The sequence below is a fragment of the Choloepus didactylus genome, chromosome 2 (assembly GCF_015220235.1).
Source record: "Choloepus didactylus isolate mChoDid1 chromosome 2, mChoDid1.pri, whole genome shotgun sequence".
Classification (NCBI taxonomy): domain Eukaryota; kingdom Metazoa; phylum Chordata; class Mammalia; order Pilosa; family Megalonychidae; genus Choloepus; species Choloepus didactylus.
Window position 1 is genome coordinate 228,620,384 of NC_051308.1, and position 17,494 is coordinate 228,637,877.

Sequence of the window (17,494 nt, forward strand, 5' to 3'; positions counted from 1 at the left end):
CCCCCACAGCAGCCACAGTTCAGCACCAAGGAGAAGACCCTGGCTTTGGGGTCAGCCCTGAGCTCTCTTTCACCTCCCAGCAACATGACTTGGGCACAGGGTGTTGGCTCTCTGGGCCTCAGTTTCCCCATCTGGACAGGGGGTGCTAGGAGTCCTGACTTCAGTGGCACCCTGAGGCAAAGATTCAAATGAGTTGTTACCCCTGAAGTTCTTGGTGCAGCCCTAGCTCCCGGTGGGCCTGTGTGGGGTGCTTGGCCATTCCCAAGGAAACCGTCAGAGGTGGGTCAGCTCAGTGTGGAAGACCTGGCACCTGGCGCCCGGGCTGGGACAGAGGCCCCCAGGATCCTTTCTCAAAAGCGCTCTGGCACCCGCCCCACTTCACACTGCACCCCTTTACGCCACAGCACTGTCCCGCGGCTGAGGATGGAGGCACCGGGGTCTGTGGTGGCAGAGGCAGACCGGGCGGCTTGGCAAGAAGAACCTGCCTTTGCCCCCTTGCCCTGCCCAGGTGGTGCCAGGCCCCATCTGCGGGCAGGGAGCTGGGTTTCGGCCCAGGCCCCCGCCCCGCCCCACCCCTCCCAGTGCCAAGGTGGGGCCGGGAGGCTGAGGACGGATCTGACCTCTGGGATCAAAGCGTCCAGCGCTGTTTCCCTTGTGCCCGTGCCAGCCCTGGTGGCCTTGGGTTCTGAGCCGGGGAGGGCGCACCAGGGCACTCTGACCAAGGCTGGAACTGGGGCCTGGGCAGGGGGCTCCGAGCTCCGGGAAGGGCCAGACTCTGCATAGAAATAACTCTGGTGGTGGAAACAGCAGCCAGAAGTTTCCCCAAACACGGAGGGAGAAGCCCTCCCAGGGACGGACTTGGGTGCGTGGCAGACCAGGGGTCACGACATCCCCCATCTCCCTGCTTCATGGCCGGGCACGCCACCCCGCACCCCACTGTCTCTGAACCTCAATTTCCTCACCTGTACAATGGGGACAAAGCCCCCACCTACTGCTGGGAGAGGCTGTCGTGGCCTCCAAGGTGCCTTGCAGGCTGCCTGGCACAGAAACCGTGCCCCATATGAGGGGCCCCCGCCCCCCTCCCCCATACCTGGTTGTCCGTATGAGACCTTCACCAATGAGATGGCAGCAGGCCCAGGCCTGCCCAGTGCCAGGGGCTGGGACCTGGACGTTCCCTGTTGCTCAGGCCACAGGGGGTGCTCAGCCAGGGACCCTGGAATGTGGCATCCCTCCCTCCCCACACGCCCAACCAAGGGGACAGCCCGGGACGGAGCCTCCTGAAATAGCCAGATCTGGTTAGCAAGGCTAATTTTAAAAGCCGCTCTGGCTGTCCCATAGGCCCTTCTGGGAAGCCGTGAATGTCCCTGTGTTCGCCCCTGGGGGGCAGGGTGAGGGGAGAGCCGCAGGGGGCCGGGGACGGGCTCCCACGGACTCCCACCCCAGCCTACCAGGGCGGGAGGCCCCTGGCTGCCTCCCGGGGCCTCCCATCCGGGGCCCAGAGCCCCAGGCCCAACACCGGGGTTCAGGAGCCCAGCCTCCCCTCTGCCCCGGATCCACTCAGGGAGAACGCCTGTGAGCTCTCGGGACCCCCCCACCCTTCCACCAGCCCCCTCCCCAAAGCAGTTCTGGGCAGGGGCCTCAAGCTGTCTGTCCATCTCGGTCTTGATCTGTCCCTCTCTGTCTCCATCTGCTTGGTGTCTGGGTCCCTTTACCTCTGCAGCTGGGGCTCAGGCCCTTTCTTTCTGGATCCATCATGCAGGGGCCAAACACAGCATTCCTGACAGCCCAGGCTGGGCCTCGCAGGCCAGGTGGCAGGGGGACAACCTGGGAGCCAGGGTTGCAGGTGCAGGCACTGGGGGAGGGCAGCTCCAGATGCCAACAGGAGCCATAACTGAGCAGGCAGGGGCCGAGTCCAGGCACGAACCAGGCCAGATGCCTGCGACAGGAGAGCGCTGCAGGGCTAGGGCTGTCAGGTTCTGCAAACAGAAACAGGGCGCACGGTCAAATTTGAATCTCAGATAAACAACGAATACTTCTTTACTGTAAGTATATCCCATGCAATATTTGGGACATACTTACCCTAAAAAGGCATTTATTGTTTATCTGAAATTCAAATTTTAACTGGGCATTTTGTATTTTATCTGGCAAGCCTATACTGGGGGTTCTAAGAGTGGGGAGCAGAGGTTTCTCAGGAGCAGATTTTATAGACCGTGAGACCCCACCCCAGTCTGATGGGGGTGGCACTCTGCTTCCTGGGGAAGTCACAGTCTGATGAGGGAGGCACAGCCCCTGGTCCACAGTGAGCCCTCAGTTTTCTGGGGGTAAGGGACAGTTCTCTGGAACATGGGGGAGGGGTCTTATGACAGATACACAGACACCAGTCTCCTCAGTGAAACCACAGTGGAACAAGAGGGAAGGTCGGTGTGTGTGTCCTCTGCCGAGCCCCATGCCTAAGACAGGGCCTGGCACACTTGTAGAGTGAATGAAGGACCCTCCGGTGCAGCCCCACTCAGGGGCACCCGGCCAGCAGTGTCCCCAGCCCTCTGCCTCGTGCTCCTTGGAGCCATGTGGAGTATGCAGGGGCCCCAAGCCCCAGGCTCCCCAAGTGAGCCTCAGGGGGGACAGGGGAGGTGTGTGTGGACAGAAGGGGCCAGCTCCTGCCTTGTCCTACCCCCTCCCCAGACCCAGGGCAGGGGTGCAGGGGCGGGGGGGAAGGTGGGACTAAGGATGGGGCAGGCCAAGGAGGTGCTCGCCCAGGGCTCCTTAGAAGAGCATTTGGACCAGCTAGGGGGACTCCTGGGATCTGGAAAGTTGGGAATTCTTATTTTGGGGGGAGGTGAGATTTGGGCCTTTCTCAGCAGCCCATTAGTCTCAGGGGTCTCCCCGGAGGGGAGGACTAGGGAGAGGCCTGTGGCCCTTCCACAACCCCCCAAGGGCAGAGTCACTCATTCATTCATTCAATTGCTGATGCACTCACTCCACTCGCAGTCCACCATTCCCACCACCCAGCCTTGTGCTGAAAGATCTCAGCAGGGAGTCCAGTCCTGACAGGAGTGCCCCTGTTCCAATCCCAGCACTTAAAACCTCAGTTTCCTCATCCCTAAAATGGGGATAACACGAGCAGCTTCCTTATAGGGCTACCATGAGGGTGCGTAAACTGATGTCTGCCTGGTCTCATAAGGGGGAGTAATTATGTCAAGGTCCTTGGGAGTTGGGCAGGGGCTGGCTGCAAGACCCTGGCCCCATGACCCAGTGTCACACTGAGGCCATTCCAGACAGGCCCCATTTCCTCTCGGGGCTGCACTCAGCCCCCACTGCTCCTTTTCAAGGAATGTCAATTCTTCAAGATGCTTTTGGCTTCTAGATGGTTTGGGCCTGGCTCCCCCTTAACATGCAGTGTGAGCTGGAGCCTGTTCCTTCCTGCTCTGGGCCTCAGTTTCCCCAGCTGTACAAGGGGGCCGGGCTGGACATCTGGCAATGCCCCGGGGCGGGAAGGGGCCTCTCTGTGTGTCATCCAGTTAAACGGTTTAGCTCCGAGCCTATAATCACATCTTCCCAGGGAAGGACTAACACAGCGTTTCTTTAAATTGGGCTCTAATTGTGGCTTTTCATGGACTCAAATGCTCCCCCAACCCCCAGCTGGCATGAATCAGCAAGGCTGTCCCAGCCTGCCCAGCCAAGGCCCAGGAATCCCCTGGGGGGTTCTGGCTCCCACCGAGCTAGCAACGGATCAGGGACTGATGTCCCTGAGGCCCGTCCATGCGTCATGCTCTGTGCTGGGCACCTTCCACCCAGGAGACTCCATGTCATCTCACCACAGCTCTGGGAAGCAGGGGCTGATGGGGCCGGTTTTTAAAGGGGAAACCGAGGCACGGAACAGTAAAGTCACTTGCCCAAGGTCACCCAGCAAGGATGTGGAAGAGTCTGGATCTGAACCCAGGTCTCTCTGATTCTGGGCTTTGTTCTCTTTCTGAGGCCAAGGGGAAGCACTCTACTCTGGTCCAGTAAAAACTTCCCTTAGGATCACCTGAGCCTCTCAATCACGTCCTTCTCCATCCACATGTGGCCACAGCGGTTCTGCCCCCTCCCCACTGATTGCCAAGACCCTCCTCGCCTCCACTCTTTCTGCTCTGCAGCCCACCTTCCTCAAGCTCAGCCCTGTGCGCCTGCTTGCCGGCGTCCCCTCCCAGCCCCCATAAGTGGAGGGCGAGGCCTGGAGAGGGGGTGTTGGTGGACGAGACCAGAGGCAGCTGCCCCTCCTCAGGCTGGTGAGGCCTGTGGTTTCCCTGTTTGTTCTGGAGCTCCTAGCTGCTTCCCCAGGGAGACAGCCAGTGGTTCCCAGGCTGCAGCCCCTCAGGCGGAGCCAGACCGCGGCTGGCTGGACTGGGAGCATTGCCCACCGGCCCCGCCAGGCTCCACCAGGCCCTGGCGCTGGGTGGTCTGGGCAGGGGCCAGGGGGAGCCTTGATTCTGGCCACGGGGCAGCAGGAGCCACAACCAGAGCCAGGCTCGAGGCCACCCAGCCAGGAACCTCAAGGGGTCCTGAAGGCCGGGGATGGGCCCAGCAAAGGGCAGGGGCAGGCATTTGGCACACATTCCCTTTGCAGGAACCCCGGAAGGAAGGCCGGAGCCCCAGTTCCATCTCAGGGCTGCAAGAGAATCCATTCCCACCCCAGGAATGTCACTGTTGGATGGACTCAACCCAACGGTTGAGTTGACTCAGACAGGAACCCACCTTAGAAGCTGGAGGAAGAATCAAGGTCAGCGGGCAGGAGACCTAGATCCAGCCCTGCCCACCTCTGGACCTCAGTTTCTCCATCTGTGCAATGGGCAGGGGCCAGGACTCCAGGCATGACAAGGGCTCTCGCAGCTGGCCAGGCTGTGGCTGGGGGCAGGCAGCCCAGGCAGGAAGGATCCGAGTCGTTTCCAAATTCATTCTCAGGGGGTTCTCCTCGCCCACTCCAGAGTCTCATGACCCCACCCTACACCTCCAGTGAAGCCCCTTCTGTCCCCAGCTTCCCAAAGTCACCAACTGCTAGAGTGAACAGAGTGCCTGTGGGTTTTGGAGTCTGACAGACCCCAGTTCAAATCCTGCCCACTGGCTTTCCGGCAAGTCACTTCTCTCTGCCCCAGAGATTTAAATACCACTGTGACCCTGGTCTTTATACCTCCAGCCTCGACTCCTCTCCTGAACGCTGGACTCTTCTGGTCCCCAACTACCTAACCCAACATCTCCACTCGATGTCCAAAGGGCATCTCCAACTGAACGTGATCCAAACCCAACTCTCTATTTTCTCCCCAAACCTGCTCCCCCGTATCCATAAATGGCATCTCCGTCCATCCAGGTGCCCAGGCCATAAACGTGAGGGGCGTCCCTGACTCTGCTATTTCCTCCCCTCCCTGCTTTCCATCCATCACTGAACTGGCTAGCTTTAACTCCAAAACATATCTAGGATCCAACTCCTACCCGCCCCACCATCGTGCCAGCCTGCTCCAAGCCACCATCACCTCCAACCAGGACAACAGCAGAGGCCTCCAAGCTGCTTTCCGGCATCTGCTCCTGGCATTCCCAGGCCCTTCTCTGCACAGAAGCCAAAAAGATCTTTCCAAAGCACAAACCGCACTGCGTCTCTTCCCCTGCTTCTAGCCTTCCAGAGGCTTCCCTTGCAACCAGAAGAAAATGCAGGAGCCGCATCGCATCGTAACCCCCAAGTCCATGTGGGGCAGTTCTTGCCCACCTCTCCCCCTTCATCCCATCCACTGTCCCCCTTCCTCTGGGATCAAGCCAGATAACCTTCTTCCTGTCTCTCAGACATTTTAAACTCACTTCCATCTCAGGGTCTTTGCACTTACTCTATTCTCTGCTTGGAACAATCTTTCCTCCACATGGTTGCAAGGCCGCCCTCTTACCGACTGGGTCTCAACTCAAATGTCACCTCCTCAGACAAGCCTTCCTTGATCACCAGCTACAGCAGCCCCCCAGTCTCTCTCGACCTTGGATTTCCAATCTGTAAAATGCGGCCAGTAACAGCACCCTACCTCCGGTGTTATTAGGAGGGTGAAAAAGAAAGTGTGGGGAGTAGGTGCCCAGTGTGAGGCAAGCACTGGATACCTGGGAGTCCTTCCTTCCCACAGTCCCCAGGTGCAGGTGACCCCGAGTTGGGGGGACCCAGGGTCAGGAGGTTGTGAAAACCCTTTGCCAGAGGCAGAAGCTGGGCTCCTCTGCCCATTTTACTGTGCGACTTCAACTTGGTGTCTGACCCTCTCTGGGCTGCCCTCCTCCCCTGGCCTACAGAAGGTCACTCCAGCCTTTGGCTTTGTCTGGGTGACTGTGGAAAGCGGTCCCAAAAGGCCCCTTGGGAGTAGAGGGCTCACGGCAGACAAGGGCCCCACCCAGCACCTAACGTAGACAGGAGGGCCCAGGTCTCTGGGAGGAAAAGGGGGTGAAGGATCACATCTCAACTCCCCCCTGCCCCCACCCCATTCTGCCCCAGCAGACCCAGCCTGCTGCCCTCGGAGCTGCCATTTTTCCCAGACCAGGGGACTTTGGGGGTAGGAGGCTGATTACAGGACCCTCTGCCAGAGAGTTCAATCCCAGGCTGACCAGGAGACCCGTGGCCACCCTGGAGGAGGCAGAGGCTCTGCTGGAGGCCACTAGCCACCTCCACCAGGACAAGGCACAGCCCCAGGACCCCCTTCCCCATTTTCAGGCCAAGAAAGCAGGATCCCCAGCCGCTGACCCCCTCCACCCCAACGTGCAACTTTCACAGAATTAAATTCCCAATTCCTCTTTCCGTCCCACCCCCTGACCTTCGCCCCCACCCCCAGCCCATCCCCCAGCCCATCCCGCAGCCCATCCCCCAGCGCACGAAAGGAGCTGTGGCTTCCGGACCAACGAGCCCGCCGACCGGGGCAGCGAGGAGCCGGGCCCCTCGGAGTCCAGAACCTGTTTCGGAACCCGGGGCGAAAGGGTGACTGGGGGTACGGAGCCCCCCGCTCGCCCCGCAGGCCCGGCGCCCGCACTCACCCGGGGAGGAGCGCGCGGGGGAGGAGCCGGCCGAGGGGGCGCGTTTCCCCAGCTTGCGTTCCTTCATCTGTAAAATGGGGGCGACAACAGTCCCTGCGCCCCGAGGGCGGCCGGGAGGATAAACGCGCTAACGTGCGTTACGATGCGCCGAGGACTCGCGGCGGCCGCCAGTGCGTCCATGGCCGCCGCGAGCTCCGACCCTCGGCCCCGACGGTCCGGAGGGAGAGGGGCGGTGGCCGGTCGCCGGCGGGCCCTGCCGGGGGACCCCAGCCCGGCCGCCCTGGCCCCCCGCGGCTGGCACCGACGGCCAGGGCAGCGTCGCCACGAGGCCCGGAGGAAGCCGCGCAGGAAGCTGCGCGCCCGAGTTCCCTTCCGAGAACCGAATCCCCGGTCCCCCCAGGTCGGTCGGCGGTGCTAGATCTCGGTGGGAGGTCTTCGGCTTGGCCACCAGGGCTAATTGTAAAACGCCGCTGTCTCGGGGCTCTCACCACCCTCACCGGGGGTCTTCGGGGGTGGGGGGCCTGCGGTTCTGTGGCCGATGAGGCACGGGTTGTTTTCCTTGGAGAGATTAGCGCCCCGGAGGTGGTGGGGAGAACGCGGGTTCAAAATCCAGCTGTCACTCGCCAGCCATGGGAGCTGGGGCAGGTCACTGCCCTGTTGAACCTCAACTTTCCTATCTCTAAGATGGGGGTGATGCTGCTCCCCTGATAGGATGGTGGAGGCAAAACATGAGACTGTGCCCCCAAAGCAGCAACTTCACTGCCATCTCCCCTGCGCTTAGTAGGGCATATAGCACATAGTAGGTATCCGACTCCTTCCTGCCCTCAATTTCAGAGCAGTCCATTTGCTCAAGATCTGTCCATTCACGTGCTGGTCCAGCTTTCTTCTTGACAAACTGGAGCAGAACTCAGTGGCTTGTTCCCTCCTCCCCTTCTCCCTGGCCCCAGCTTTCCCGCCTGGTCCATTGCAGGAGCCTCCTTCTTGGTCTCCCAGCCTCCAGTTCTTACAGCTGCGCTCGAAAATGGCTACTAGCATGAGCTTTCAAAATTGATGCTCACTCCCCAGCTCCAGAACCACCCATGGCTCCCCAGGGCCTTCATGGTCACCTCCCAGCTCCTTGGAATGGCCTTCAGGGCCCTCCTCTCCACTTCAAGCTCATCTCTCCCCACAATATATCCTTTTGAATTCCCCTCTGTCTCCTTGTGCCCTGCTGTACGTCTCCCTGCCCTTGTTAAGCATCAGCTCACTCATTGCCTTGCCCACCTCTGTGCGCCGCCCCCCTTACTTGCGCCCCAGCTGGGTTAAGTGCCCCCTCCCTGCCCCCACAGCTCCTTGCTTCCCCATTGCAGCAGGACTGTCTCTAGTGGTCTCTGCTGCAACTTGAGGGCGGAGCCTCAGGCTTGCTCGCTGTTCCATCCCCCAAGCCTGGCACAGGGAGTGGCACACGATAAGGCAAGGGGTCACAGTCTCCACCATGACCAGATGGGTAACAAATATGTCTGAAGGGGCTTCTTGTAAGACTATGGGGAATACTTGGGGCTGTGGCAAACAGGAGAGCCTCCGAAGGGCAACCAGCTCTCCGCTCAAAAGGACCATTGCCTTGCGGAAATGTGAAGGCCTCCACTGCCAGTTAGATCTCCCAGTTTTTCAAAAATGCCCAAAACCCAGATCTTATGTAAACTTTTTAAAAACACCGTTGACAATGCTCCGTGATGTCTGGGAGCGTGTGAGTTTGAGGGCCAGGTGACCACCCAAGCTTCCCACGCCCCTTTGTTACTGCAGAGCAGAGGTTCTCAACCAGTTGGGGGCGGTGTGGTTTTGTCCCAGGGGAACATGTGGAGACATTTATGTCACAACTGTGCATGGATAGGGAGCTGATGGCATCTAGTGGGGAGGGGCAGGGATCTGCTAAATGTCCTACAGTGCACAGGACAGTGCCCCACCACAGAGAATTATCCAATCCAAAATGTCAGTAGCCCCAAGGTTGAAAAGCCCTGCTGTAGAGATAGTGGGAAACAGCTGCCCAACTGAAGACTACAATTCCCAGCCTCCTTTGCATCTAAGTAGGACCATGTGACTGGTTCTCACCAATGAAATGTGAGTGGAAGTGAAGTTATTTTCAGGAAGAAGGGGTTAAAAAGTTGGGGTACCTCCTCCACTGTTGCCCCTCCCCTCATTGATGTGCAGGCCAGATAGAAAGGACATCCAGAGCTAAAGGGGAGGGCAGAGCCCCAGGGTCCCCACATCACCCGATCAGGAGCACCACCATTGGACTGATGTTTGATCTAGAAATAAACTTCTATTGTGTAGCGTTACTGAGATTTCTGGATTTATCTGTAACACCAGGCAGGGTTATTCAGCGAATGGAAGAGGATTTGTCAGCTCACCCTTGTCCCTCCTCTCTGACAAGGTGTCCCTTGTGCTAGGGACCTCCACCTTCGCACCTGGCTTGGATTAGGGTTCAGAGCCCTTGACCAGTTACAATAAAGGGTGCTATGTGAGCTGGGGAGAGCGGAGCAAGGAGCATGGCCTGGGTGAGGGAGGCGTGGGTTAGACTGTCCGGAGCAGTGGAAACTAGTATGGATGAAACATGGCCCCACGGCCAGGAATCAGGCAGGAACAGCTCCTTGTCCCTAATGGGACTCCAAGCCCTTACTACATGCTGGACACTGCCAAGTCCTCTACATGTGCAGAGGGGGGTCAGAGGATAAATAACTTGCCCAATGGTTCATAGAACTAAGAAAGTGATGGGGCAGAGATTTGAACCCCTGTGTCTCTGACTCACAGCTCATGACTTTAACCCCATCAGTGAATCCCAAAGTTTAGCAGATGCTGTAGGTGCCCGGTTTGTATCCTTTGAACATTTGCTGTTCTAGCACGTGCCTGAGAGGTGGGTTTGCAAGCACCAAGTTGCAATCTCCCTAAGATCAGCCCTTAGCCAACCAAGGACAAGAGTTGGAGAATACCTCAGCTCCCTCGCCCCTTGGGGTGGGATAACTGTGAGGTGAGTCTTCTACCCTGTATCCCAGAACTCCATCGTGGGACTGAGCCCCAGCTGCCCACAATGGTAACCTGCTTAACGCATCCATCAGCTTTGCTGCCTCTCGCCACTCATGCTTTCTGGGATTGTCTCATAAATAAAACCACTTGCACTCAAATCAGTGTTCGGGGTCTGCCTCTGGGGAAACCCAACCTGCGCCACAAGTATAGTTTGCACACCTCTAAGTTGTGTAAGTTGATTCAGGTGGTACTGACAAGCTTTTAAAAGTTGGCTGCTTAAAGATGTGAATTTAAAGAAAAATGTTCAGGAAATTACAGTACAGACATATGGCAAAAACCGTGAAGGTGGTATGAGAACGACACCTGGGAAACCCTGCATAGTAGAGTCCAAGATGAGGGGACTCTTGGTCCTAGCCAGAATGTTCGCATGCACTGTAATTTTTAAATCCCAATATTAGCTTGGCTCTACTTCCCTTTTTGCCAGGACTGCTAGGAAGCTCAGAGAGAAATGTTCAGTTGAGTTGCATTTCCATTCCTGATGGATCTCCCACTTCAGATTACGGTTTCTAATCCTTCCAAGGTCACAATGAACTGGTCTGTGGCATCAGTATTGTCTGTCTCAGAATCTAGTTGGCAGGAGGTTGGAAACGCTTTATAAACCAAGGAGTTAAGTGCATGAGCTCCAGAATAGGACACACCTGGATTCAAATCCCAGCTCCACAATTTATAAATCAGGGGGAACTTGGGCCATCACATCATCTCACACATCCTTGATTTCCTAATCTACAAACGTAAACATGGCTGATGAGGACTTATTCCCTAGTGAGGCTTAGATGAAAGGTATCTGTATAAATCCTCAAGCACAGAGCTTGGCATATAGGCCTCTGCTTAATCTTCACACAACCCAGGAGTGGGCTGTGTTCCACTTCACAGATAAGAAAACTGAGACAGGGACACCCAAAGGGATTTGTCCATAGTCACCCAGGTAATGAGGGGCAATGCCCCCAGGCCAGGACACCCCTTCCTCTCTACACAGTCCACCCCCAGTCCAGTTCTTCCCAGAGAAATGAGTTTATTCCAGTCTCTTCTCCACTGACCACAAAGATTCAGCTCTGTCCTCAGAAATATTTGGAAAGTTTTATTTCATTGTTTTGTGTTCCCTTTTAACCAAAACCCAAAACAGACTATTTTTGCCATTCCAAACAGGAGTTGCTTAGGGAGGAGCTGGCTTGCGTGCTTGGAGCTGGGAAATGCAGACCCCACCAGGCCTGCTCCTCCTGACCCGGGCTCCCTGGGGCTGGGCGCCCCTTCCCAAGAGCTGATGTCCCTGGGAGCCCCGGGCAGCCTCGGAATGAGCGAGTGAGCAAACCCGCAGCCTGAGGAGAGACCTTCTCTGTAGGGAGCACTAGGCTTGGGGGTGGGCTCCAGAGGGAAGGAGATGAGGGTGAGAGGGTCGGATCCAGAATGTTCCATGGAGGCTCCAGGGCCTCTAGAGGTCTAGGGAAGTAGGTTTGCTAGAAAAATAAGATAGATGCTTTGAGAACTTCTGCAGTCTGTGTGCTCTGCCTACCCGAGAGGAACCTACCCTGGCCAAAGGGGCAGTGGGGAAGGAGCAGAGGGCAGAGGCCAGGAACTGGTCTGGCCTCAGTGGACGATGCCAGAGTGGAGCCCAGCGGGCGGCAGACTTTGGTTTCCTGGGTCCCCTTTCTGACAGCTGTGGAGGCTGTGGAGGGCTCTGCCTTCCCGCCCCTGAGGTGTGGGCTGCCGGGCAGGTGGGCAGCGCTGGCCCATCTGTCACAGGCTCGTGGGTGTCTGAGCCCTGGGCCCTCAGAACAGGATGTGCAGGGGGAGCAGGGCCAGCAGGAGCAGCAGGGAGCCTGGAGTGGGGCTGCCTGCTGAGCTGGCCGAGGCACAGTGGTTGTGGTTGGCGCCGATGCAGGCTGCGTAAGCCATCATGTGGGGGATATAGTTCTGCTCATGGACGCCGTGCAGCAGGTGTGCCATGGGGCCCTTGGCGAAGACCGCCACGTCCTCCCCGCCGTGGGTCTCGTAGCGCAGGGGCACGGCCGACTGGGCCTGGTAGTTGTTGTGAGCTGTGGACCAGAAGAAACACTTGCTGTGAGCCTGCCAGGGACTTTGCACTGTGGGTGCAGCTTCTCGGCTCCCCTCCCAGACTGGTTCGAGTGCCCCCATTTTAGAGAAGAGGAAATGGGGGCTCAGGGCTGGAAGTCATTTTGCCCAAAGCTGTGGGATTTGAAGCTGAGCCTATTCTGAATAGAGTCTCAATCTCTGAAAGAAATAAACCTCATCTAGGAGGTTTATATGAGCAGAGAAGCGTCACCTGAGGGTGTGGGGTTTCCATCTCACCATGTTCAGACCCCCAGGAACAAACGGGGGTGTCTAGAACAATAACGAACATTTAATGATATGGAATTGGATGAACAAATGGGGGACTTTCCTATATTGGAATATTAAACCTCTAGAAGAAATGATAGCGCACCACACTAAGTTCACCACATCCATTTACCGCTCCTAACAACCGGGGGAGAAGCTGAGAAAGGTGAAGTTACACGCCCGACGTCACCCAGCTGCTAAACTAGAATGGGATTTAAACTGAAATTGTTGTGACTCAAGTCCCAGCTATTCCGAGATCTCCAACTTTGACCGCAAGCCTACGCTCTGCCCCCAAGCCCATCCCAGAGGAGTGCCCCGTCCCCTCCCACGCCGAGGTTTTGGCAGCCTCACCAAAGTCCACCACGGAGATGTTCTCGCGCTCGCCGCCCACCACCTTGTAGCCAGGCCCGTTGCCGTACAGGATGGCCGTGTAGGGCTTCTTGTCCACGTCGCTCACCCCAGGAGCCAGACCTGCACAGGGAGGGGTGGCCCCAGGGTCAGGCTGGAGCACAAGGTGTGCAGCCCCCAGCCCCCAGCTGGGCTCCTCGGGGGCTTGGCAACCCTCAGGAGCCACTTTGAAGGGCCCCAAACCACCTCCATGAAGCCACGTTCCAAACACTTATTTACATCCAACCAACCACCCTCCAGTTCTCTCTATGCCCACATCTTCCCACCCGCCCTCCCTCCTTCCTTCCCATCCATCCACCCACCCACCCACCCTTCCATCCACTCCATCTCTCATCCTGTCACTCTCTACCCAGTTACCCCTGAGTCCCCACCAGGTGCCAGGCCCAGGGCTTGCTGGCTTTCCCCCAGGCCACTCCCGTTCCCAGACGGGCAGACAGGAGACCCTGAGAGTGCCCACCTACCAAAGATAGAGTTGCCACGAGGGGTGTAGCCACCGAAGGTGAAGACGTGGGAGTGGTCAGCAGTGACCACGGTGAGCGTGTCATCCAGAGAGGTCATGCTGCCCGCCAGCTCTATTGCCCGATCCATCTCCACCACCTCGTGCAGGGCCTGCTGGGCTTTGCCCTCATGGTGCCCGTGGTCAATCCTGCCTCCTGGAGACACCAGGGCAAAGGCCTTGAGTGAGGGGGGAGGGGAAAACTCTGCACCTCAAGCTCCCACCACGTGACTGCAGGATTAACCTTTCCTCTGATAGGGAAGGGTCGCAACCTTCACCCGGAACCTACCATGTACCACTCTGCGGCCATTCAACCCCCACAGAGGCTTAGAGAGGGGGAGTCACTTGATTAAAGTCAGGCATAAGGAAAGTGCAAAGCCAAGATCTGCTTTTCAGCAGCTCCACCTGACTGCAGTTTGCGCTCTTTCCACCACCACATGCTGCTTCCTGCACTGTTTCTTCTGCTGCTTGAGGCTTAAGAGCTTCACAGGGGCAGGATAGGGGCAGGGGTGCATGCCTGAGTGCCTACTGTGAGCCTGGCACAATAAGCTGGTTTTATTCCCCCTTCACGACGACTCTGAACAGAGATGGCTACGATCAGCCCCTCTTTACTGATGGACAAACTGAGGTCTGGAGTGGGGAAGTCAAGTGCTCAAGGTGGGATTTGCTAGGGTTTGCATTCAGGTGTGACACACTCTAAAAGAGCCCCTCACCCCTCTTTCCACCACGAGCACCCCATCTGTGAGAGTAAAGCACGGGAGCTTCTCAGGCCTAAAGGGTGGTGGAAACCCCTGGTACCTGGGCAGTGTCTGTGGGAAGCTCCATGGGGCCAGCTGAACCTGAACCCCATCCCGCCTCCCTCCCCGGGCACACAGGCCTGGCTTCATGCCCGGCATAGCGGCTGGGCGCTGTGTGACCTGAGGCTGCCTGGGTGGATGCTACCAATTCCGAGGGCTGCCGAGCCCAGGCGCCCGGCCGCCCTCTCTTCCCTGCAGCCTGCGCCCCAACCGCTCTGGCCTGACAGGCTGGCGGGGTGGGTCCTTCCTTTGTTGTGGCTCCGGGAGCAGCTGGCCCAGCCCTGGCTCTGCTCACAAAGACAACCGTTCCCAGGGGAGCCCTGCTCACCACCACTGGCTCCTGGCTGGTTCCTCAGCGTCAGAGCCCTGTTGAGAGCCAGGCCGAGACCGCCGTGCTTGAGTGGGAACCCCGGGGTTTGGCAAGAAAGCAGCCGAGCCAGGCTGGCAGCCACCGGCCTCTGGAGGGCGGAGAGACCCGTGTGTGTACATGTGGGAGAGAGCGCATGTGCAAGTGTGGCCACGTGTGTCTGAGTGTGTGGGGGTGAGAGTGTGTGTTACGTGGGGATCCCGGCGAGGCAACATCAGGAACCGTGGAGAATGAGGGCTGTTAGGACTTTGGAAGATTCTTTATTGCTTCCTCTTACTTCCTATTGTTATTAACTTAGCTATTACATAACAATTAATACAATTGTATTATTGTACATTAATGATGATGATGAAGATAATAGAAACACTGAGCATTTGTACTCTGCTGGGCCTGTTCCAAAGGACTTTGTGTCTCTAAATGCAATGGATGCTCACGGCCCCTCTAGGAGGAATACAATTTTTATCCTCATATGTGCAAGTGAAGGTCACACAGCCAATGCATGATGGCACCAGGATAAGAACTTGGGTCTGACTCCAGGGCCTCGTGACAGCACCAGGGAACCCCGCCCTCACCATGTCCAATCTGAAAAAGGAGCTCTGGCCCCAGGTTCCTACCTTCCACCAGCAAGAAGAAGCCTTTGGGGTTTTTCTTCAGGATCCTGAGAGCCATCTCCACCATCTCAGAGAGTGACGGGTCAGTCACGTTGTTCCTGCTCAGCTCGTACTGCAGGTCCCCCGGCTCAAAGAGCCCTGAGGAGGACACGAGGGGGGCGCGGATGGTGAGAACCCAGTGGTAGTTAGAAGTTACATGTACCCCAGAAGAGGCCTTGTTCTTTCAATCCATCCCTGTGGGGGTAGACCTATTGTGGGTGGGACCTTTTGGTTAGGTTGTTTCAATTGAGATGTGACCCACCCCATTCAAGGTGGGTCTTAATCCTCTTACTGGAGTCCTTTAGAAGAGGATAAAACACATACGCATGAAATTCAGAGAAGGTGAAAAAGCCCCACAGAAGCTGAAAGAGCCACTGAAGCCAGAAACTAGAAGCAACAAAACCTGGAAGCAAAGGACATGTAGACGCTGCCGTGTACCTTGCTAGCTGACAGAGGAACCCCGGATGCCAGCAGCCTTTCTTCAAAGAAGGTATCTGCTTGTTGATGCCTTAATTTGGACATTTTCATGGCCTTAGAATTTTATCTTGTAACTTAATAAATCCCCATTGTTAAAAGCCAACGTGTTTCTGGTACAATGCATTCCGGCAGCTTTACCAAACCCAAACAGCAGAAGCTGAGGTGTCACAAGGAACACAGGTTCCTCTCACCCAACTTGGGGGTCAAGTGTGGTAAGAGGGGAGGAACCTCATATGCAAAGCTAACCTGCCAGGTACTTAGGAAACGCTGCCCCCTCCAATCTCATGACCACCACTTAGAGGGTGACCCCATGTCCACTTTACAGAGGAGGAGACTCAGGGCTCCAGGAATTTGCTGTTTCAGCTGGTAAGTGGAAGATCTGGGATCGAACCCTTCGGCCTCTCCCCAGCCTGGAGGGTCCTCCATGGCACCATGGCCCTAAGGCCAAGGACCGTGGCCTGGACTCGGTGGGGCAGCGCGTGTGTGTGCCTGTTTACACACCAGGCTTGACGGAAACAGTGTCCTGTGCAGTGAATCAGCAGAGGGTTTGGAATCACTGTCCCTTCTGCTCACTGAGCTTGAAATAAGGAGAGGGACCCACTCCTTGCCTGTGTCCCGGGTTCCACCTGTGGAGACTCTCCGAAAGCTAGCCTGTGTAACCAATAGACTACTGCAGAAATGACGGTGCTGTGACTTCCAAGGCCAGGGCAGAAGACATGGTGGCTCCCACCTTGCACACTCTTGCACATCTGGGGAAAGTCGGTCGCCATGTTGTGAGGACACTCAAGCGCTCTCTGGAGAGATCCACCTGGCGAACAACTGAGGCCTCCTGCTGACAGCCAGACCAGCTTGCTGGTCCCGTGAGGGGAGCCCCCAGCCCCAGGCAAGCCTTCAGGTGGCCACAACCACGTGAGAGACCAAGTCACAGCTGCCTGGCTAAGCTGCCCCCAATCCCTGACCCAAAGAAATTGTGTGAGGTAACACACGTTGACTCTTGTTTTAAACCAGTAAGCATGGGGGAATTTGTCACACAGCATCAGGTAATGTATCAAGGCATGAGCTCATTTAATTTTGTGGCGACTCTGTTATTATCCACACTTGATAGAAATCACTTGCCCAAGGCCACAGAGCTCACAGGTGGTAGAGCTGGGATTTCAACTCACTGTGGCACCAAGGCCCATGAGCGGAACAGTTAAACTACACACCCGGGTGCATGCACCACTCTACACAGCCAAGGGGGGGTGTAGGGAGTGCAGTGTGACCCAGGCAAGCAGAAGGCTGTATGTGTGTCTGGAGGACCTTCCAGGCACCCAGCTCAGAGCCCATTATCTCCCAGGTCTCACCCAGGGCTGGAAGCTCAGCAGCTTGGGAAATGTTTGCAGGAGATTTTGCCACCACGCGCTCAGTGGGAAAGAGACCCGAATGTCTGCATGGTGGTGCCAAGGCCCAGCCTGCTTGCCCCCAGCCTCGGGGCCTTGTTCCACCGAGCCTGGTGCTGTCCTCGGGCTCCTTGCCTGTTATGCACTCCCTGGGGAGGGAGGGTGAGCCCCAGGCAGGACCAGCAGAGACAGCATGGTGGCGTCTCCCTTTGGCTACCCAGTAGAATGGACTTCCGTCCCCTGCTCCACAGCCCAGGACCTGTTCAGGTTTGAGCTCCCAGCAGGGTTCCCACTCGCCTGGGACATAATTCTAATCAGCTGTGTGGCATGTCACACATTGCTTGCCCTCTCTGAGCTTATTTCCCCTTCTGCTCAATGGGACTAATCACCCTGCACAGCCAGCAGATTTCAGGCCTAATTCCATGAACCAGAACCCACTTCCTCACCCCTCCCAGGTCCTGGAGTCTGAGGACAGAGGCCCCTGAGTTGCGGGGAGTGGG

The 17,494-nt window shown here is 57.2% G+C and overlaps 2 protein-coding genes across 4 annotated transcripts in view; both read right to left on the reverse strand.

Moving 5' to 3' along the window:
* Positions 1-97: 97 nt before the first annotated feature.
* LOC119527819 lies at positions 98-7,223 on the reverse strand. Its single transcript, XM_037828255.1, has 3 exons — positions 7,027-7,223; positions 1,713-1,976; positions 98-775 (listed from the first exon to the last, which is right to left on the reverse strand). Exons 1-3 carry the CDS (start codon positions 7,091-7,093, stop codon positions 351-353), a joined length of 756 nt encoding a protein of 251 aa, XP_037684183.1. The 5' UTR covers positions 7,094-7,223; the 3' UTR covers positions 98-350.
* A 3,921-nt stretch (positions 7,224-11,144) lies between these two features.
* ALPL (alkaline phosphatase, biomineralization associated) overlaps positions 11,145-17,494 on the reverse strand; it is a 42,794-nt gene continuing 36,444 nt past the window's right edge. For all 3 annotated transcript variants that reach the window (XM_037828258.1, XM_037828256.1, XM_037828257.1), the window contains 4 exons: positions 15,103-15,237; positions 13,290-13,481; positions 12,772-12,891; positions 11,145-12,119 (listed from right to left, as the gene is read on the reverse strand). In XM_037828258.1, coding sequence (XP_037684186.1) covers positions 11,854-12,119; positions 12,772-12,891; positions 13,290-13,481; positions 15,103-15,237 — 713 coding nt within the window. In that variant the 3' untranslated portion in view covers positions 11,145-11,853. The remainder of the gene's footprint in view (positions 12,120-12,771; positions 12,892-13,289; positions 13,482-15,102; positions 15,238-17,494) is intronic.